This window comes from Zeugodacus cucurbitae, chromosome 5 (genome assembly GCF_028554725.1).
Source record: "Zeugodacus cucurbitae isolate PBARC_wt_2022May chromosome 5, idZeuCucr1.2, whole genome shotgun sequence".
NCBI classification, from domain to species: Eukaryota; Metazoa; Arthropoda; class Insecta; order Diptera; family Tephritidae; genus Zeugodacus; species Zeugodacus cucurbitae.
Window position 1 is genome coordinate 69488199 of NC_071670.1, and position 19715 is coordinate 69507913.

Consider the following 19715-nt stretch of genomic DNA (forward strand, 5'->3'; position numbering starts at 1 on the left):
CATAATTTTCAACAAAAGACGAGTATTATGGAAAATCTATGTTTATACTGTTTCTAGCGGTAAGCTAGCGGGTTATGCTAATTTTCAAAAATTATTACTGCAATTACTAGCTTTATAAGTGTAAAATCGGGCTTTGATATTAAATAACGTTTCAAGCATGAATTTGTTAAATTTAATTGTAGCTAACTTCGATTTGCCAACAATTTGGAAAGTGGTGAATCAAAGAAACAACTGGTATAAACAAATTGAGTTAAAATTTAATAAAGCTATACCAGTTTAGGAATCATTATTCTTTCTTTGTTGTTATATTTCCATATGTTTTTAGAAGAAAGTAGAATTCAAACATAATGCGCATAGGTGAATCCAATGCTGCAATGTTTTTTCAATATAGTTCCCAAAAAAGTATGTAATATTCATAAATATCTTGAAGCATATAAAAACATTTAAAAGCAATATATTAATTGAACCGAAAGTCTAATTTTAGCCAAATATTTATAACTATTATACTAAAAGATAAACTAATTAAGTTAGTAAAATTAATTTGAAAGGAGCTTTGGCAATAATTGGACTCTCAGCTCGAAATAAAAACAGTTAATTTGATAATCAGCTTTTAAAGGAGAACAAATTTAATATTAGAGAAAATATCAATATTAAACACAATTTTTGAATTCTACTCAGTTTGGTAATTATAAAACATTCCTATATGAATTGTTTTGGAATATTGTTTCATAGAATTTATCCACGTAAACCAAAAAAAGGCAAATGTTAAAACAACTAATAAATTATTTATTGATACATTAAAAATAAAATAAAAATAATCATGAAAAACAAACAACAACTATTTCTAACTTAAATAAAACTACTGACTATATAGAATCGAGCTTATTTTTATAATCCAACAATTTTGCCGCCAATAATATCCAGCTGTGCTGTGATGCCTTTCGAAATAGAACGAGCGATATCCTTCGGTTTCTGCAAAGTTAAAGAATTGTGTGAAATTATACTTAGTCATTGCGTTTTAAGTAATTTTATTTCAACCAAATTGTCTGCTCTTCAACATGATTTCATGTAAAAATAAACGAAAACGGTTAATAACTTTTTTTACAACGGGATTGTTCATATTTACACGAAGTGTTCTAGTGCTCTGATAACAATAGGTATATAGTTTCTAAACTAGATCAAATAAAAATTTGATCAAATCTTAAAAAAGTAGTCAAAATCGCATGAGCATAAGTGATACTTCCGATTTAGGGACATTTTTAATTCCGTTATCTTCGTTTGATTTTACATCAAAATCAAAATATATAATGAAAGTACTTGAAATATGGCTTTTTACATATGCTAACTCTATCGATCTATACCTTCTCATTATACTGAATTAAGTTTTTCGGTTTCGCTTATCTCTCCACAGATTATGTATCAAATATATTTATCAACAATATTTGTGATCTATTTAACTGTATTCTGCAAACACTGAACTTTTTCATGAAAGCTCAGTTGTCGAGCTTGAGCTTTTATTGCACTTATCCATTTACTCAAAAAATATTATGAGCCTTTCTTTACATACGAAAAATATATGTACATATTTATTTTTTTATTGCTTATGTAAATAAGTATGTAGCTATGTTCGTTCGTTTATCAAAATTGTCAAATTGAAAGCTTCACTCACCTGTATCAAAGTGTTGAGTAGATTCGAAAAAGCCTCGTAACCGTTCACGATTGAGCGTGCTATGCCATCAAACATATCACCGTTATTGCCATATTTCTCGTGCTCACTAATGGTGTCCACAATGGGTTCCAGCTGCAGAAGAGAAAAAAATAATAACAATTAAATGGAATTATAAAAATGATATCTACATGAAATCTGACGCATGTATTTACGCAAGAAAACACATTTATTTAGCATTGACTTTAATAGGCTTCTTAGTCTTGTTAAAATCATATACTCACGTTTCTCAAATCGGCTACCTTCTTCTGTGTCTTGTCATATGTGCCAAGTACCTTCGACGGTATGCCTTCTTGTTCCAGATTCACTGACTCGGCCGTCTTTTCTTGTGTTGGCAACAAAGAGATCTGTCATGATAAATAATGGGGAATTATAAGAAAATTCGATAATTAGTATGGCTGCATCAACTTACCCTAAATCCGCCCGAGCTGCTGCTGCCGCCCTCCTCGGCTTGCGAATGCACCGTATACTCGGCCAGCTGCGCTTCGTCGATGCGAAAGTCTGGACTACTGTCGGCCGACGTTGCGGTGTCCTCTGCGTTGGGCGTATTTTGGACGCTGCCACCGTTGACCTCAAACAAAAGTTGGCTATTGTCTACTCCCGATTGCACAAGCGCCGCATCATTGTTGTTGGTAATTGGATGCGCTTGTGTGTGGAACACAAAGAGCACAAAGAAAATGTTCAACTGTGTCACAATACCGAACATGTTAAGCCCTTCAAAGTCAATTTCGGGTACAAGTATTTAACTGAATTAAATTTGTAAGCGTTTCTTACGCGCTGCGAGAAGACAAGACAACTGTTGTGATGTTACAGCGCATGCGCATGCGCACGTTCAAGCACGAAAATTCGACTGAGCCGCTGAAGGCAACGGTTTTATTGGCTTGGCCCGCGACTTGGACATTGCCACACACGGTAAATATATTTCGATAGTTTCATACATACTCAAATAGGCATGTGTTAGTGGCTTGATATTGCAGTTTCGAAAATGTAATGCTTTTTTACCTTTTTTGTTGTTGCTATTCGGCTATTGTAAACTTGGCTTTCAGCTCAGTTCGCTTAAACGCGATCGCTTTACTTTACTGCGATTACGAGCATATGCTGTCTACCCACTGACCAAGCTTCATAAAGCTGTCATTTCAGGTTGCTGAAAGCAGCGAAAAATGAGGAAGGAAATGCAATGACCAATGCAGTCGTCCGACAATTTTGGTTAAATTTTTAATTGAATAGCTTAAATGGAATATTGCTCCAGTGGCCCACTGGACTGTTGACTTCAATGATTAGGTGGTTTTGCCCAAAAGTGATCATTCATGAGTACTGTCTCTGCGGTAAGCTAGAAGAAAGCAGGCCATGCGCCATTTTTATCAGCATCACTGTTGGCTTCGTTACACTCATATGTTTTGTGTGCAATAATATTTGTAGGTCTAAGTGAAAATATACATACGTGGTGTGTTCAAAAAATAACGGGAATTGTAAAACCTAACGTTTTTGAAGAACCAATTTTTTTTTTATTTCTTATTATGCCCGCTGGCATTATTACATAATATGGAATGGGAGCTTTTTTTAAGACGATAACATTAATGTAGATGAATGAATAAATACTTAAAAAAAAAAAAAACGAAAAGTCCCGTTATTTTTTGAACACACCTCGTATATAAAACTGCCGTTGTGATGAAATGCGGAATTCACAAATGATTTCTCATGGTGTCAACAAGTTGCGTATGCTGCAAACCAACATCTCACTCTCCAAATAATATCTTTGCTCTCCGCTTTTTATCTCTAACTTATATGTATATACAACTGCTTACTCTGTTACAAGCTTTATCACTCGCACACACTAGCTTATTATATATAAATATATGTATCTTTAGTTTACCAAAGTAGTTTGTTGTTGCTATTGTTGTTGTCACTGCATATGGGCATGCAAATTGTGATTGTGATTGTGTAATCAGCTGGTTTGCCTCGGCGTCATCGCAAGCGCCAGCGTCAAGCGCGCGAAGCTTGAAGATCATGGCACTCATGATCACTAACTCATACTTCATGATGATCTTGACAAGCATCGTGCTGATCGTTTTGTATTTTCCCAAGCTGATGAATGTGTCTCATGCAAGTATTTTTATGCGTTCATTCATTAGTTGAGCATTTTTTAAGCGCTTAATTAAGCCGCTGACATTTAATTATTTTCTATTTACGTGTATGACTTAGTGATGTAATAACATTTAAAATAAATTTCTCAAGGTTTGCTTTTTGTTATTATTATATTTCTATATTTCCACTGAACGCAGATTTTATTTCAATGGTGGTCAAGCAATCAGAGATAATTTTTTAACAATTTCCGTTGCAGTTTTATTATCAAATAATGTATATAATAAGACAGAGTTTGAATTCCTTGGTACTTACAGTTTGTCAAGCAATTGTTTGCAAAATGCAAATAATGATGTGTTAATTTCAATTATACGTTCAAATTTCATCTGTTAGTACTTGCATAAGCCGGTTGAGGAGTGTGACAGCTTGTAAGAGCACTTTAGCGAAGAAAGCTTTAATGCAGTGCGCTGAGTGCAGAGTTGAGCTTTATATATCAGTGCTTTCTATTTATATACAGTGAATACTATTTTAATGGACCTTGTCGAGTTAAAAAAGTATGGAAAACTGCTTCATATGGGTATATTTAGTTCAAAGCTGTCATAACCCTGTTTCCAAAATCGAATTACCGAAATTTCGTTCTGTTGATACTTATGAAAAAGTGTCGTTTTTTGTGTAAAAAATGGTCGTTTTTTATGCCAAATTGATAATTTTCAAACAATAAATAAATATATCATTGTATATTAAATATAACTTCGAGGTCGTAGATACCTGGGAACCAGTATACTTTAGGTTTCTCAAAAAATTATAGGAGACCTTTTTTGTAGAGCGTTCAATTCTCTACAAAGACAAGTGGAAGTCTCTTTTTTATAATACATGACAGACTAGCAATAAAATTCAAAAAGTGCAGAGAATAATTTTTCCATGTTATTCTTACTGGAAATAGAAACACGCGATGCGGACAGTCTTAATATTAATATTAAGGGCTCAAATTTTAACTGACATCTTCTTACGTTGAATTGAAACTTTTAAGCCTGTTTGCAAGAAAAAAAATTTTTTTTGAATCACCCTAATTTACATACATATTAAATATACCCAAGAATACTTAGTATCACTTACTTAGTCGATCGGTAAATTTCTCTTTGAGTTATGACGTCAGCAATTTTTAAAGAAAAATGCGTTTAAATTTCAATTACAACGGTTTATTACTATTAGATATCGCTTTTTAGAACGCTGTCATTTAAAAATTATTCAAAATACAACAATTCCACTTTTACAAGATATTTTTGAAAGTGTAAATCGAATTAAAGTGCCAGTGTAGCCCCTTGAAGTAATATCCTCTCCTTCTGAAACGTTTACTGAGAGACTAAAGTCATAAGACTAAAAATATTTGAAGACTATTTGAATCCTATTAGAAAATTCTATGCAGGGCGTTAACGGTGTCTCTACAACAAATATGAAAACATAACCTCCTTTTTGGATATCAGAAAATGTCTGAAACATCAGACTATTCGGCATTTACTGATTTATTGGGCAATGCTTCCAGGCTTCACTGAATATTGTAAAACTGATTATTTGAATATGAAATAAACCGTTAAAGGAGATTTGATTTGATTTTTATAACCTCACGTTAGATAAATTTTCGATAATGCGTATATTTTTAAAAAATTGTATTATATTTCTTTGAAATCCAAAATCAATACCCTGTATCGTATATTAAAAAATATGAACTTCAATCACTTCATTTGAACGAAAAAACTCAAAAGCAAAACATAAGCACATAAACATATAAAAACCAGAAATGTTTCGAATACAAAAATTACTGCTCGAGGAATTTCGTGAAATTTACGAGCCTGTCATCGTGGAGAATCCATTCACGCAAGTGACCGATAAAGGGCTGGGCATTAGGCAATATCACATAGGTGCGTCAACTAAATAGAACCGCTGGGATAGAAACCTTCAAAACGCTTTCTCTCCAAAGGTCTAACACCAACGAAAATCGTATTCGGCTGCGATGATTTCGATCTGACCGATCTTGACGACGTCGGCTACCACAATATGGATCCGGAAATTGAAACTTTCCAGCTGGTCAGCCTGCTGCCGCTGCAATTTCTGCAAGTGAAATTCTTTCGCAAACAGGGACGCTGCATTATGCGGCTAAGCATTGTGGGCGATGAGGACAAGCCGATGTTCTTCGAATTCGGTGGACATATGTATAAAAATGTGAGCAACCCTGCGTGTTATATGGATTTATGTTTGAGTGCTTGTTGCTTTGCAGTTGTTCTGGAATACCTGGCGCGAGCGTATCGCCACCATACGACTGGCGCAACCGATGCTCTTTCACATATCCGGCTGTAGTCCGTTCTCCAGCACAGATGTGCTGCTCGAAGAGGAGGAAGTGCAGGCGCTGGTGCACTCGCCGCCGCATTCGATCACCAGTAAATGCGTGAACTATAGCCAGCAATAAAGATCAATTTGTATGTATGTATCTATATGATTTTATTACAAAGTTATAAATGTGATAACAATTGCTTATGTCTAAGCTGCCTTTTGGAAATATATTTTATATGTATTAAAGATACGAAATATTTAAATGAATTGTATATGTATGTACAGAGATATATGTATGTATAAGCTCTATGTGATAATTGAGCGAATTTGTGTAGAGCTTGGAAGCTTCTTATTTACAAATATTTTTCGTAAACTAGTGCAAGAGCATTAGAAGAGAGAGAGACATTTACAACCGAAATTTTGTGAATTTTTCGCATTTTTTACCATTTTATAATTTTAGATAGCGCATATTATATACAATTGCCAGATTTGTTTAAACAAAAAGTACCATATACTACTAACAGCATCCCTTACAACTAAAATTAACACTAGATTATATTATTTTTCTGTGTACATAAACATTTTAAATATATGGCTAGATAACTTAGCAAGCTTGCGACCGTAGTCGCTGCTTTATAATACAAGCAAAATCTTCTTTCCATTTACAGCTTTAGTTAGACTTCCTTCCTCTCAATTACCGAAGCTGATGGTCTTGTCCGAGTGCTTCGTGCCACCTGCGCCACCGCCGCCACTGTGACGATTGCCATTCTTCAGTATGCCATTCGTTGAACCATTTCCTGTACCGTTACTCATGCGCATGGGCGGCGGCGCCGTGCTGGCCACCTCATTTATGCTCACACCGTGCAGCTTCCTGGCCACATTCTCGTAATTCTCGTAACTGCTGCGCAGCGGACAGTTGCTCTGATGCTCCAGCAGCTCGGCGGACTTCTTGAGCTTCGAACGCGTCAACGTGTGCTGCAGTTCCGTTTGTAGATTATCGACGTTGGCTTCCGTTGCACTGCCATTACTGCGCCGCGGACTGCCTACAAAATCAAATTTAGCCGGTTCGCGTCGCTGCTGAGGCTGCTCATATTCGCCGATGGTTATGGTGCCGGCGCGCAGTGTGCGTCTATTGCCGTTGTTATTGTTATTAGTACCGTTGTTGTTCTCATTCGATGCATCGCGTCCATTTGTGACTATATTCGTGCTGGCATAACCGTATGACGGTCTTACGCTGCTGCTAATTGTTGTTGCTTTTGTGCGTATTTCCACATTATCATAATCGGGCACAGGGGTGGCTGGTGGCTTCGGCGGTTGCTCTGTCGGTGCTTTAAGCGCTGTTGTTGCGCCGTTGTTGTAATTGTTATTGGACTTTTGCTGCATTTGCTGTTGTTGCGTATTGAATTTGTTGTTGTTGTTGTTGTTGTTGCTGCTATTGTTGTTTGTGTTATATTGTGCCGGCTGATTTCTCGGCGGTGAGCTGGCAAATTGCGGCGGCTGTGGGGGTGTAGACAAGCGGAAAGTCATTAAAATTGTTGATTATTTAAATTGGAAAAGCTTATTAACTAAGTAAATATGCATGCATATAAGTATATTGTTGGTTGTACATATATATATATAGATGCATATATGTATGTTTATGTATTTAAAACTCTGCTGCGTGGTCAATTCTGCTGAACACTTCAAGCTAAACCACAACGGCATGAGTGTCCAACAGGGCGTATGAGTATTTTGTTTCTATTGCCTTTTACAGAGTTTTAGTTTTTAGCATTTATGTAAGTGTGTATGTATGTATTTACATTATCGGCGTTCGTGTTCAATGTCTGAATTTTTGTTATTATAAATAAATATAAATTTTTATAGTTTTGTTGAAGCGCTTGCGCAATCAGCTAACTAAGTGAAGTTTAAGCATTTAAAATGCATATTCAAATAAAGCTATGTTTGTGTGGGTACATATTTACATATACATATACATACATACATATATAAATAAAAATATTAATAAAAATAAATTGCATTGAAAAAGCTTGTATTTTTTCGGCTCGTTTGTTTTAATAAGTTTCTCTAAGAAAACGCTGCGTTAGTGCGAAATTGAGTTAAATGAGCTAGAGGTATATATGTAGGTACTTGTAAAAACTTGTGTGTTCGAATTATAACGGGAATTTTTGTTTTTTCAGAAAAATATTTATTTATTCGTTTGTTTTAATATACCAGCACTTCTTCCAATCGTCACTCACAACACTTCCCAAACTCGATTTTTTGTATATCCTTAGGCTTTTTCAGCGATTTCTCGCATGATTGTAAAACGACGGCCCTTAAAGTGCTTTCTTTATGTATGGAAATAAGAAAAAGTCAAGCTCAGAAAAACACATATAATTTAAGAAGCTACTACAGACAAAGTAAGCAATGCGTACAGCTGAAAATTGAAAATTCAACATAATAAAAAAAAATTGACCATTGGACTCCCAAAAACCAGTGAAATTTAAAATTCCCGTTATTTTTTAGCATACCTTTTACATTAATATACATTATGGCATATAATATTAGATACTTTGAACAGATTTAACAGCTCTGATAAGTAGTAGTTAACAATTTTTTTTAGTATGGCGAATCGCCAATCTCAATTCTTAAACCAACAAACCAACTTTACTTTACTTTTTTTTTGAAATCTATTAATATTTATACCCTGAACAGGGTATACGAGTATTAAATTAGTCACGAAGTTTGTAACACCCAGAAGGAAGCGTCGGAGGCCCTATAAAGTATATATATAAATGATCAGTATGTTGAACTGAGTCGATTTAGCCATGTCCGTCTGTCTGTCCGTCCGTCTGTCTGTCCGTCCGTCTGTCTGTCTGTCTGTCTGTGTATATACGAACTAGTCCTTCAGTTTTTAAGATATCGTTTTGAAATTTTGTAGATGTTATTTTCTCTTCAATAAGCTGCTCATTTGTCGGAACTAACCGATATCGGACCACTATATCATATAGCTGTCATACAAATTGAACTATCGGAATCAAGAGCTTGTATGGAACACTTCCGCATTTTACTACATATCTTCACGAAATTTAGTGTGAATTATTGTTCATAGAAATAATTTAATCTCCGAAAAAATTGTTCAGATCGGTTCACTATAGCATATAGCTGCCATACAAACCGAACGCTCGGAATCAATGGCTTGTATGGAAAATTTTCGCATTTGACGTGATATCTTCACGAAATTTGACATGGATTACTGCTTAAGGTAATAATATAATCTCCGAAGAAATTGTTCAGATCGGTTAACTATATAACCTTAATGTTTCTAGAAACAACCCGGCTAAAAATAATTAGTAAAATGTTTTTTTTTTTTTTTTTACTTACTTTTTCTTACGTCTTTAGATTTTCTTAAACACATAGTTACTAAAAGAAATGCACCTGTGAAGGGTATATTAGCTTCGGTTCAGCCGAAGTTAACATTTTTTTCTTGTTTGAATAAATAATTGTACAAATAAGTACTAAAAGGAATTGGAAAATTAAAAAATTGCAGGTGCCAAATCTTTGTACTTTAGTCTACTGTTTGCTGATAGCACCTAACAAGAAATTCCTCAATCAAAGATACCTCCAAAAGTGGTGTTTGTTGAAAAGAGTATAGTTGTTGCTCTTGTGTTATTAAATTAATTAATATAATATCAGTTCTGTGGAATTTATTTCTGCCATAGCAACTAAATTGTACTAATTTGTCTGTCTGATAGATGAAATTCTCACTATCACCGGAAATAGAACATTCTTTATTTCTTACTAGAGCGCTATACAACTGATTACTTTTCAGGAATTCCGAGAAAACTGTCTGTAATCACAGTATCGGTACTTGCAATGAGTTGTAAATAGGTACTTTGCGCAGATAACAGTATATTAGGTTAATAAAGGGAGTGGTTTCTGTTGTGATGTATGAAAGGGAAGGTTGAAAGTTGATGTTATGAATGTTTAGTGAAAATATTTTAGCGACTGCAGTAGAAGCTTCATTCAATATCCTGATTTCGAGACATAAGGACTCACTATTTGTGAACTCAATTTGATATCTTTATTTCAGTACCTGAACTGATATCGCTTTCATTTAAATCTTTTCAAGAATAAGTGGTATTACGCTAAACTTTACTCATTGACACAAGCACTTGACTTACACTAGAACTTACATCAATTTGGCTTACCGGTGGTGGTATTTGGAACTGTGTTCCGTTTGCTGTCGGTCCATTCTCATTGCGAAACATACGACTTGCGCGATGATTGACATCGTCCTCCATCATGGTGGTTTTGCGTAACGCCTCCTGACGTTCCTGTAGTAAAGAGAAGCCAAATGGCGATCAAATTTAATACACAAGCGCATGTGATAAAAAGAAAACAAGGCGAGCATGTGTGAAGGCAAGCAATTGTGAGCAGATAAATATGCATGAATACAGTTACTTTATTTATTTATTTATTTGGCAGACATATATACGCCAACACACTTTACTTTGGCTGTGCAGCTTTGCTTACGTGCCTCATAGGTGCTGAGTGTGACGAGACTGCGACCGCCGCGTGCGGGACGCATTGTCGCATACAACGACTTCTCCTCGTCTTGTTGCATGGCGGATACTGCGTATGTGTGTCTGATGTGTGTGCAACGGTTGGCAAAGCGGCGGCTACTAATTAACAGTTATTAAGTATTACAATAGATATGCGAGTAGCCTCCTCGCTGAGCGTTGTTGACGCGTCGCTGCAGCAACTGATTGACTAACTAACTAACTAAAGTGATTGGCGCACTAGCGTTGACTAATTGCGAAAATTGTCGCTTTTTCTAGCGATGATTGTGAAAGCGCAAAAAACACAAAAATAACAACAACAAAAACACTTTACTAGAGTTTCTTTGTTTTTAGCTTATGACACTCTCGATAGTTTTTTTTTAGTTATATTTCAATTATTTAATAACAACTAGAAATGATGTATAAGAATGTGATGGCGTGTTTACAAACCCGCGCACTTGTTTTTGTCTATATTTTTGTTGTTGTTGTTGTTGTTGTTTGTAGTGCCAAACAACTGGCTGCGTTTGAGTGACTAATTACACTGGCTTTGGCTTTGCTGTACTAAAGCGTATTGTTGGCAAGAATTGCGCTGGCGTAAAACAACAAAAAACACAAATTAAACTGCACTTCTCAATTTGTCAACCAGATTCATGAAGTTTCTGTTCTGGCATACAGTTACGTACACGTACTACACTTGGCGTTATACGGTTGCGCGCGCGATAAGATAACGCGCAGTGCAATCTATATATGTATATATGAGTGTATATAAAGCTTGGTAGACGAGCGCACAAACACGCGTACACGGCGCAGTCAAATGCTGTTGTAATATTTATATATGTATATTCTCTACGGCATATGTGTGCATTTTCACGTGAAAAAACACCGTAAAATTTCCATTGTCTACGATTTTGGCCAATATGTTCACTGAAATTGCGCTTTGGCAGCGTCTCGCGTTCTATTTGCTGTTGTTGTCTCACCGCACGGCCAATTCACACTGACGCTGTGCTTGGCAGCCAACAAGCGCGTTCGCCTACAACATTCCATCCACATCAGCTGGGCCTGTACAGAATGATATCATTGCTTTTTTACTTAGTATACTCAAATATGAGCACACACACACGCGGCGTCTAGCTTTTAGAGTCTTCTTCGCAAACAACAAGTAAATTTGAAAAAATCACAACACAAAAGATAAAAAAAAACAAAACAAAAAAGCGCAAATATATATGAAAATAAATAAGCGAAATATTTATTTATAAATATTGCTGTGCAACCACAACAAACACCTGTTGTACATACAAACACACACACGAATACTTGTGCAGCTACAGGTAAAATAGGCGCTGCGCTTCAAGCAATCAGCGCTCACAGCTTGTTGTTTCTTAGTTAAATTTTTATTTGCTTGCTTTTATTGTTATTTTTTTCAATTTTTTTTTCTGTGCACACAGCGTATATAATATTTGTACAAGAACAATGCGGCTGTTGAAAAAAATCAGTTAACTGCACACTTCGCTACGGTTTAGAATAATGCGCCAAAGCGTTAGTAGCGACTCGCTTGCAATTGTGCTTACAATGGGCTGTCGTCGTGACTGTATAGCCCCAAGTCAAGACACTGCAACTGATACTCAGCGTTCAGTGCTCAGTACTCAGCGTTAGCGTTACAACAATGAAGTGGCCCTATGCCACTACTAAAAACAAACGGCGCATTTAAATGCTGCGCTGCTTAACAAGCCAAACGGCGCATTGTGTGCAACGCAAGCGCGCCAAAGTTGCGACGTTGCATGCAGCTATGCAGTGCAGTTAGCTTTTCTGCTTTTCAGCTCCTTCATTCATTCATTCACTTGCGCTTTTCGCTTGGCTTGTCGCTACTCACATATCAATCTCCGGTTTACTGTTGTCTCAAAGCCATTGCTTTCATAGGCAGATACCTATTTGCTGAGTTAACTCCAGCCAGTTGGTAATGATTATTGTTAGACGCAATGGCGTTTGGTCAGGTGTGCCGTTATCTCAGAGGTGGAACATTCTCAGAACATTATTAAATTTCTTTCAGCCACTTGTAAATGAACTGTAATTTGATATTTGAGTATCTCTCGAACTACTAAATTAGATTATATTTATTTATAACCTTCTTATATTTACCAGAATGCTAATTAATGATAATTGCATGGACACGTTTTATATTATTTGGGGATATATCGAATAGAATCAAAATTTGGAATCCGTGAATAATTTTATATTCGGTTTGGAATAACAATCGCATTCAAAATTTAAATTGCTCCATAAAGATTTCAAGAATTATTGCAGCTATTAACAAGCAAATAAAATAAATTCTATATTTCTCTTGTTTCTCAAATTCATATTTTTCTTATGTGCACTATATTCTAAGAAAAAGAAACGTCCTAAACTCAAGACACACCTAGTAGCTGATCGTGCTATTCATTCTTAGAAATCTTTGCCAACTAGTTAGTTCCAGTTCATAAATGGAAACTTTGCTTGCTCATTATCGACAACCTCTTTTTTGGTGCTCCTATACCGTTCACACCGACGATTCGAGTCGTGCAATTTTCTGCATTAATATTTTCTTGGATTATTTTATGAAGGGGTATATACTATGAATTTGATAATAATCGTATTTGCAATCGTCTATGAATTGCGCAACAGCAAATTGTTATGAAAGTGAACACAAATCATGTTGCTCGCTATACTTTGTTTACCCTCGTCACCACCTCGGTTACAAACTCCGAGTCTCGGCAACTAAGGTCTCCGTATATGAACCGGCACTAACTCTCCTGTATCTTGCATGTACATATGTATATACTTAAGGTGTATCGAAAGTCTGTGAATATTTTGAACTGATCGTAATTGAGTAAAAATGTATATAACCAGACTTTATCAAAAAAGTTTCACCTTGTAAAACTCCTTAAAACTCTTTAGATTCATAATAAATAATAATAATTTGATTATCTTGTGAATTTTATTGCGTTATGATATGTGAACAGATGACAATGCTCTTCATCAAATATTTTCAAATGCAAGATTAAAAAACTTCTGATCTGTGTAGTGTTCTATCAGCTCATAATTGAATTTAACTCAAACTCATTTTCAAACTTCAAACTTTCTCCCTCAATTCAAGCCAGCCCAGCAATTCAAAATATGTATTCTGTATAGCTCTGACTATGATCTCACCATCTCGTCTAAGTTCCACTTAAGAAAACGAACCACCCTAATGCACATGAAGTACCTGTGCATTGTTTGTGCAGATAGATAATTTTACTCATTTGTTGGTATACTGTTTACCTTTTCTGAGCTAAAGTCAATATTATTGACAAATTGTATGTTAAACCTACACTTGTAAGCACGAAAGCCCAACGGTAAATAAATAATAATTTATGTTTATAAATGTAAACAAACTAGCGACCTCAGCGGTATATACTTAAATTAATACAGTCGCTCAAATACATATGAGTAAACATACTTGGATTATTTAAGCTCCTATACCATTCATTACATAAATTTATACCATAGATAAGGCCAAGCTTTTTATAAAATTCGTAAATTGTACAGTTTTTAAGGAAATTTAAAAACGCGCGAAACTACAAAAAAGCTCTTCGAGTAAGCTTGAAAATTTAATAGATTAGTTCTACCACTGGGATGTGTAACTTTCCATAGCTCAAAGATTGAATGTCTTAAGCAAAGGAAATGTTACAGAACTATTAACGACAAGCTTTGAAGAAAGATTAAAGTCAATCTCGGAGTCAGAGCAAATGTAGCGGCAAATTATGATTTTCATTTAAGCGCGCTCCGCAAGGAACTATTGCCATTTGATTTTGGGAATGAAAAATAAAATCTCGAGCTGAACATTTTAGCACTCATATCCACTGCCTACCCACTCAACAATGCGAACATAATGGATTAGCTCGGCTCTGGGGGCAAGCCAACTGAAAATCGTCACAATTGTTGTGAACTGTGTAAGGAGGAGATGAAAATGAAAATTGCGACTCGCCGCCCAAACTGTGTTTGTGTCTACACGTACTTACCTTGCGTTCAGTCTCTTGGAACCCGTTTTTGAACATGCGCTGGTGGGCACGTTTAAACTCGTCCATCAACGCGCTGTGCTGATCACCAGCGCCAACACCGACACCGGCAATTGTTGAGCCACCAACTGTCGGAATGTTTTGACTACTGCTATTGTTGTTGTTGTTGTTGCTGTGACTGTGGTTGTTGCGCTCGCTGCCATTAACATTGTTGCTAACAGCGCGAGCACTCAACGCGGCTGTGGCAGCGTTGGAGCCAGATATGGGCGCAGGCGCGGAGGAATTCGTTGGGGATGTTGGCGGCGCAGATAATGAGAGTGATGATGAAGACGGCGACAGTGGCGTGGTATGACAGTGTGATTGTTGTTGTTGTTGTGACTTCAATGCAAGAGGCTGCTGATGGACCGTGTTGTGGTGGTGAAGCTGTTGCTGTTGTTGTTGTGGCGACTGTTGCCTGCACTGGCTGTAATGGTTCTGCTGCTTGCCGTTGATGTTTATATAATTGCCCTGACTGTGCGCACTGCTGCTGCTATTGTTGTTGTTACCGTCGCTGTTGTTGTTATTAGTGGCTGTTGCCGCATTGATTCGCTGTTGTTTCTGCGTGGCGATGCGAAAATTAAGCGTGCGGCGCGTTGCAAGTCGCGTTGCGTGTGCAGATTGTTGGATTGGGAAATATCGAAAGTAGGTTTTTTTGTTATTATTGTTCATTATGACTTTCGCAATTTACTTACACTCGCTGTGGCAGTTCAGTAGTTGCTAAACAATGCACTTACCTCTTTGCGTTTCTTCAGCTCCTCGGTTATGGCACTGGAGAGTGAGCTGCTGTCTACTGCTGGGCGCGTGTTGCGGTAATTCTGTGCGCTTTGTTGTTGTGTTGGTTGAAACTGTTGGGGTTGTTGTGATTGTTGTTGTTGTGTGCTGTTGTTGCGTAGGCATTTCTGGAATTCCGGATGCTTTGTTGGCGTTGTGTGGCTGGGCAAAGAATGTGTTGGCTGCAGCGTGTTGTGGCGATAGTGACTGTTGAATTCAACGCGTTGTTGTTGCAACTGTTGCATTTGTTTTTGTTGCTGTTGCTGTTGCCGCTTTGCCTCTTCCGCCTGTTGGCGATGCACTTCGACAGTCACCGTTCTAGTCTCACGTTCCTCACGCGTGGCATACGAAGAACCATTGGCGGTCATTGCGGCCATCGGCGGTGGTAGCGGCAGCACTTCTTGTGAGCCGATGGTGTTCACCGATCGCGGTATGCCATACTCACTGGTGAGTCGTGAGCCATGAGCTACCGGTTGTGTGCTGCTCACGAATGTGTTGTTAATGGATGTGCCCTGCTCGGACAATTTAATAATGGTTTTATTGACTTGTTGCTGGCTACCGACTGGTTTCTTTTCCGGTGCATCTCTATTATGCTTGTTACAACCGTGTTGTTGTTGGTCAGCGCGTCGCTGTTGCTCGGTGTAAGCTGTTGCCGCGCCTGACGACTCATTCCAAATCGGCGCGGTGGTGGTCGTTTCTTCGCATACCGCTGTCAAGCGCTTCGACTTGGCGTCCGCCCAGCAGGGGCTTTGATCGCCCGTCACCGAACTGGCGGAACTGTTGTAGCCGCTCGACTCGCCCGGAAATAGATCGCATCCGGCTGCTTTGCGCACGATCATCTCCAATTTGCTGGCGCTCTTCATTACCGCCACTGCCTCGCTGAAGAGCACATCGGAGAAATCTATGCTGTTGACACTGAGTATTTGATCACCTTGACGTAGTCCAGCCTCGCGTGCCACACTCTTTTCTTTGGTGAATTGCACAAAGATGCCCGGTTTCCACTCGGGTCCTTTGCAGATACCCAGTCCGAGTTTTGTGCGCGGCGCTACGTCAAGCGTGATATTGACCTCCTTGTTGCGTGTTTCACGTTCGGGTATGACTTTGTAAGAACTCTCGGACGAGGCACTGCTGCCGTTAGTGAAAGTCTTCACCGCATGCCAAGACAATTTGTCGGTGTCTTTGCTGTAATGGAATTGGATCAAAAAGTTAAAATTAACATTGGAGGAAATGGGTTCAACAATTATTTTTGTAAATTCTTGATGAATGATTCTTATTGGCTTCTATTTCTTTATGTTTATGAGACTTGAAACTCCAGACTCTGGGATCTTGAAACATGGAACCTCAGGGTCTGAAGTTCCAATCAGTCAGATGAACTGCACGTGATCGAAAGCTTGCTGTACAACAGTCAGTCAAACTTAAGGTTTTGAGATGCGAGTGACATCTCATTGTATAGAATTAATCGAATGGTAGATCATCGATTTAGTAAGTTTGTCGTAAGTGGTAGTCAATATTTGGAAAATGGTGGCTTTGGCTATATCTCAAAGCTATAATCTCAAAGCTCGGTGGGGTTTATCAATTGAAAATCTTTTAAAAGTAATAGTTTAATTATCATTGCGCAACTTACTCTTTGATCGGCAGCATTCCCACACTTCTCACTTTCATGGTAATTCTATCTTGGTTCGTTATGAATTGTATGAGCTCCTTGTGTACGGCGTCGTCTACGCGAAAGCCATTTATTCGTAGAATTTGGTCACCAATCTGCACAAAAACAAAACAAAACAGAAAGCATAAAATACTAGTTAAATTTTTTATCATCAACACACTCATGTCTGGGTAAAATATGCGGGCATGACAGCGTGTACGGCATCGCGAAGTGCCGTTTGAAATGCGAGAAGCGTTAGCTTACGTCTAGAATGTACGCAGCCGCACGTGTGCCACATAAATTTTCGTAAAAAACGGCACAGAATGCCAACACACATTCACATGAAATCAGTAAGCAGTTTTACCGCACAAACGATAGGCTCGACGTACGTGTCGGACGCACCCACGTAGCGACAGCTTGTCTTATTTCACTTTAACGACAGTGGTAAACTCACGTTTCTCACTTTTCACAGATATAAATTGCTGTCGCTTTGTTTTTGCTCTGCGTCTTAGGTGTATTTTTGTGACCGCAATCCCAATTGAAACTGGAGCACGCCGAGAGAGGGGGGTAGAGGGCGTTCGGTAACCCAAATTCGCATACTTACACGCATTCCCTTCAGTTCGGCCTCGCTGTTCCGCTCCACACTCGATATGAAAAATCCGGTGCCAAACTCTTTGCCACCACGTACGGTGAACCCGAACGACGGACTGGTGTCGGGCGTGACCAAAATGCGGCGCGCATGCGGACGCACGAGGCGCAGTATGCGCAGGCGAGTGCTCGCCACTGCCGCGGCCGCCGCCGCTGAGGAAGGTATGCTCATGGCGCACCAGGAAGAGGTAGTGGCCAGTGTCATAACGTCACTCGACGAGCTCGCCGTGGAGCCTTGAATGCTACTGCAATCGGTCAGCATGTTGTTATAGCTATGTGCCTTAGTATCGCTGTATGTCTGTAATGTTGTTGGCGTTGGGGGAAAATAGCCGTGGTATGTGATGCTGCTGGATTTGCGCTGTTTCGCCGATTAACTGCAAATGGAAATGCGAAATTTGTTAGATGGAATTAATAAAAATGTGCGGCGGCTGAAAGGCGTGAAAATGTTCGTGATAAAGAAAATTATAAATTGACTTGAAAGCGCCTCTGCAGCTGTGCAATGATGCTACTGTTGTTGTTGTTGCAATGGCAGACATGGCTGCCGACTGTGAAATTTCTCCCGCACAATTGTATTTACATTTGCTGTTGTTATTGTTGTTGCAATTATTGGCACACAACACATCACACAGTTGTGCGCTGATGCGTTCGGGCTCCATGTGCAAGCTGCACATCTGTGCGCGCCAACACGAACTCACACCGTCTGTGGCGATGCATCTCTAGCTTTGCAGCTGCATTCAAACGGCGGTTGCTGGCGGTCTTGTTGTCGTCTGTCAATGCCCGTCGTGTTGTTGACACCCTCACTTTTATTAATGTCCACCCGCCAACATATGAATGCCCACATGCGCAACACTTTTGGGGAATACAACAACAATAGCGCAGCACACCCAAAAACAATGAAATTGAAGCTGCAGCAATGCGCGCGTGGGTTTGACCAAGTAGGTTGTTCGAAAACCTCATTTTCATTGGCAATTAAAAATCAATATGTCGAATCGTTAACACAAATTTTCCAGTTTTAAGTTTATCTCCGCATTTGGAAATTGTGCGAGTTGTAGAAGAAATCGCTTTTTGGCAGTAAAAAGTTGAATCGAGTAAATCCATTAAGATTTTTGGATTCTGTAAGCAATAATTTGTAATTTTTAGGAACTTAAATGTATTCAATGACTAAACCAAAATCACATATGAATGCATCAGTTGTAAAGTCAAGTTTTTGTTGGTTCTTCTTATACAGTATACATACATATATGAAGATTTCTATTTTTTGTAATCCAAAATTAGTCGAAAAGCTCTGAAAAGATCATATAACAGAGGAGTTATTTGACTTGGTATGTTCTAGTTATTCATAGGCCCTTCGGTCATCACTTTAATCGGAGTTCTGGCCTGGTAAGAGATTATTGAAACCTAACACGCCTTAAAAACCACGCATTTTTTGGAACCAACTTCGCTAAAGCACGTCTCATGTCCTAAAATAATATAAATCTGAGAAGCTAACATCATTAGTGAGGTCTCTAATGGTGATTTGTCTGTTCTTCAAAACTAACTACTCAATTTGCTTTAGTTTCTACTTGATCTAATAACACTTCTTGGAATTTTTTTTGTTATATAATAGAAACTCAGGGTTGAAATTTTGATGCTATGATCTGTACGATGGCACCACTACAACAACAAAAAAATGGAAACTTGTAACCCCACATTCCCTCTTCTTTTTCTGCAAAATAATATTACAATAATAAAAGCCATTTGTAAGCGTAATCACATTCTCAAATCTCGAAGCATCGATGAATGCATAGAAAGTGTTGAAAAATTATCATAATTAACTTTGTAAACGCGCAGCTGATATGGAAATAATCGTGTAAATAATTATTTGTTTTGCAACTAGACAATTGTGCATATCTTTGCATAGAAATTGC

General features: G+C 38.0%; 3 protein-coding genes across 6 annotated transcripts in view; 1 reads left to right on the forward strand and 2 right to left on the reverse strand.

Annotated features, from left to right (window-relative positions):
- Nucleotides 1–765: 765 nt before the first annotated feature.
- Nucleotides 766–4267, reverse strand: LOC105215578 (uncharacterized). 2 transcript variants are annotated; one of them, XM_011189578.3, is made up of 5 exons: nt 4124–4267; nt 2139–3056; nt 1951–2073; nt 1670–1801; nt 766–972 (listed from the first exon to the last, which is right to left on the reverse strand). In XM_011189578.3, exons 2-5 carry the CDS (start codon nt 2430–2432, stop codon nt 889–891), a joined length of 633 nt encoding a protein of 210 aa, XP_011187880.2. In that variant the 5' UTR covers nt 2433–3056; nt 4124–4267; the 3' UTR covers nt 766–888. The 2 variants fall into 2 exon arrangements, with proteins under 2 accessions (XP_011187880.2, XP_028898297.2); XM_029042464.2 differs by having other exon boundaries at nt 2139–3147; nt 4124–4138.
- Nucleotides 4268–5533: 1266 nt separating this feature from the next.
- LOC105215581 (uncharacterized) lies at nt 5534–6293 on the forward strand. The gene is made up of 3 exons (XM_011189583.3): nt 5534–5727; nt 5787–6028; nt 6084–6293. The coding sequence occupies exons 1-3, from the start codon at nt 5607–5609 to the stop codon at nt 6270–6272; spliced, it is 552 nt and encodes a 183-aa protein (XP_011187885.1). The 5' UTR covers nt 5534–5606; the 3' UTR covers nt 6273–6293.
- LOC105215580 (putative uncharacterized protein DDB_G0279653) overlaps nt 6280–19715 on the reverse strand; it is a 41193-nt gene continuing 27757 nt past the window's right edge. Inside the window, exons 1-7 of one of the 3 annotated variants that reach the window (XM_054232201.1) lie at nt 18386–18402; nt 17765–18182; nt 17143–17276; nt 15482–16700; nt 14712–15305; nt 10312–10452; nt 6280–7633 (exon numbers count right to left, since the gene is read on the reverse strand). In XM_054232201.1, coding sequence (XP_054088176.1) covers nt 6827–7633; nt 10312–10452; nt 14712–15305; nt 15482–16700; nt 17143–17276; nt 17765–18070 — 3201 coding nt within the window. In that variant the 5' untranslated portion in view covers nt 18071–18182; nt 18386–18402 and the 3' untranslated portion in view covers nt 6280–6826. Of the gene's footprint in view, nt 7634–10311; nt 10453–14711; nt 15306–15481; nt 16701–17142; nt 17277–17764; nt 18183–18385; nt 18403–19715 lie in introns of those variants that run through there. The other 2 variants (XM_011189581.3, XM_029042457.2) reach the window with 2 other exon arrangements.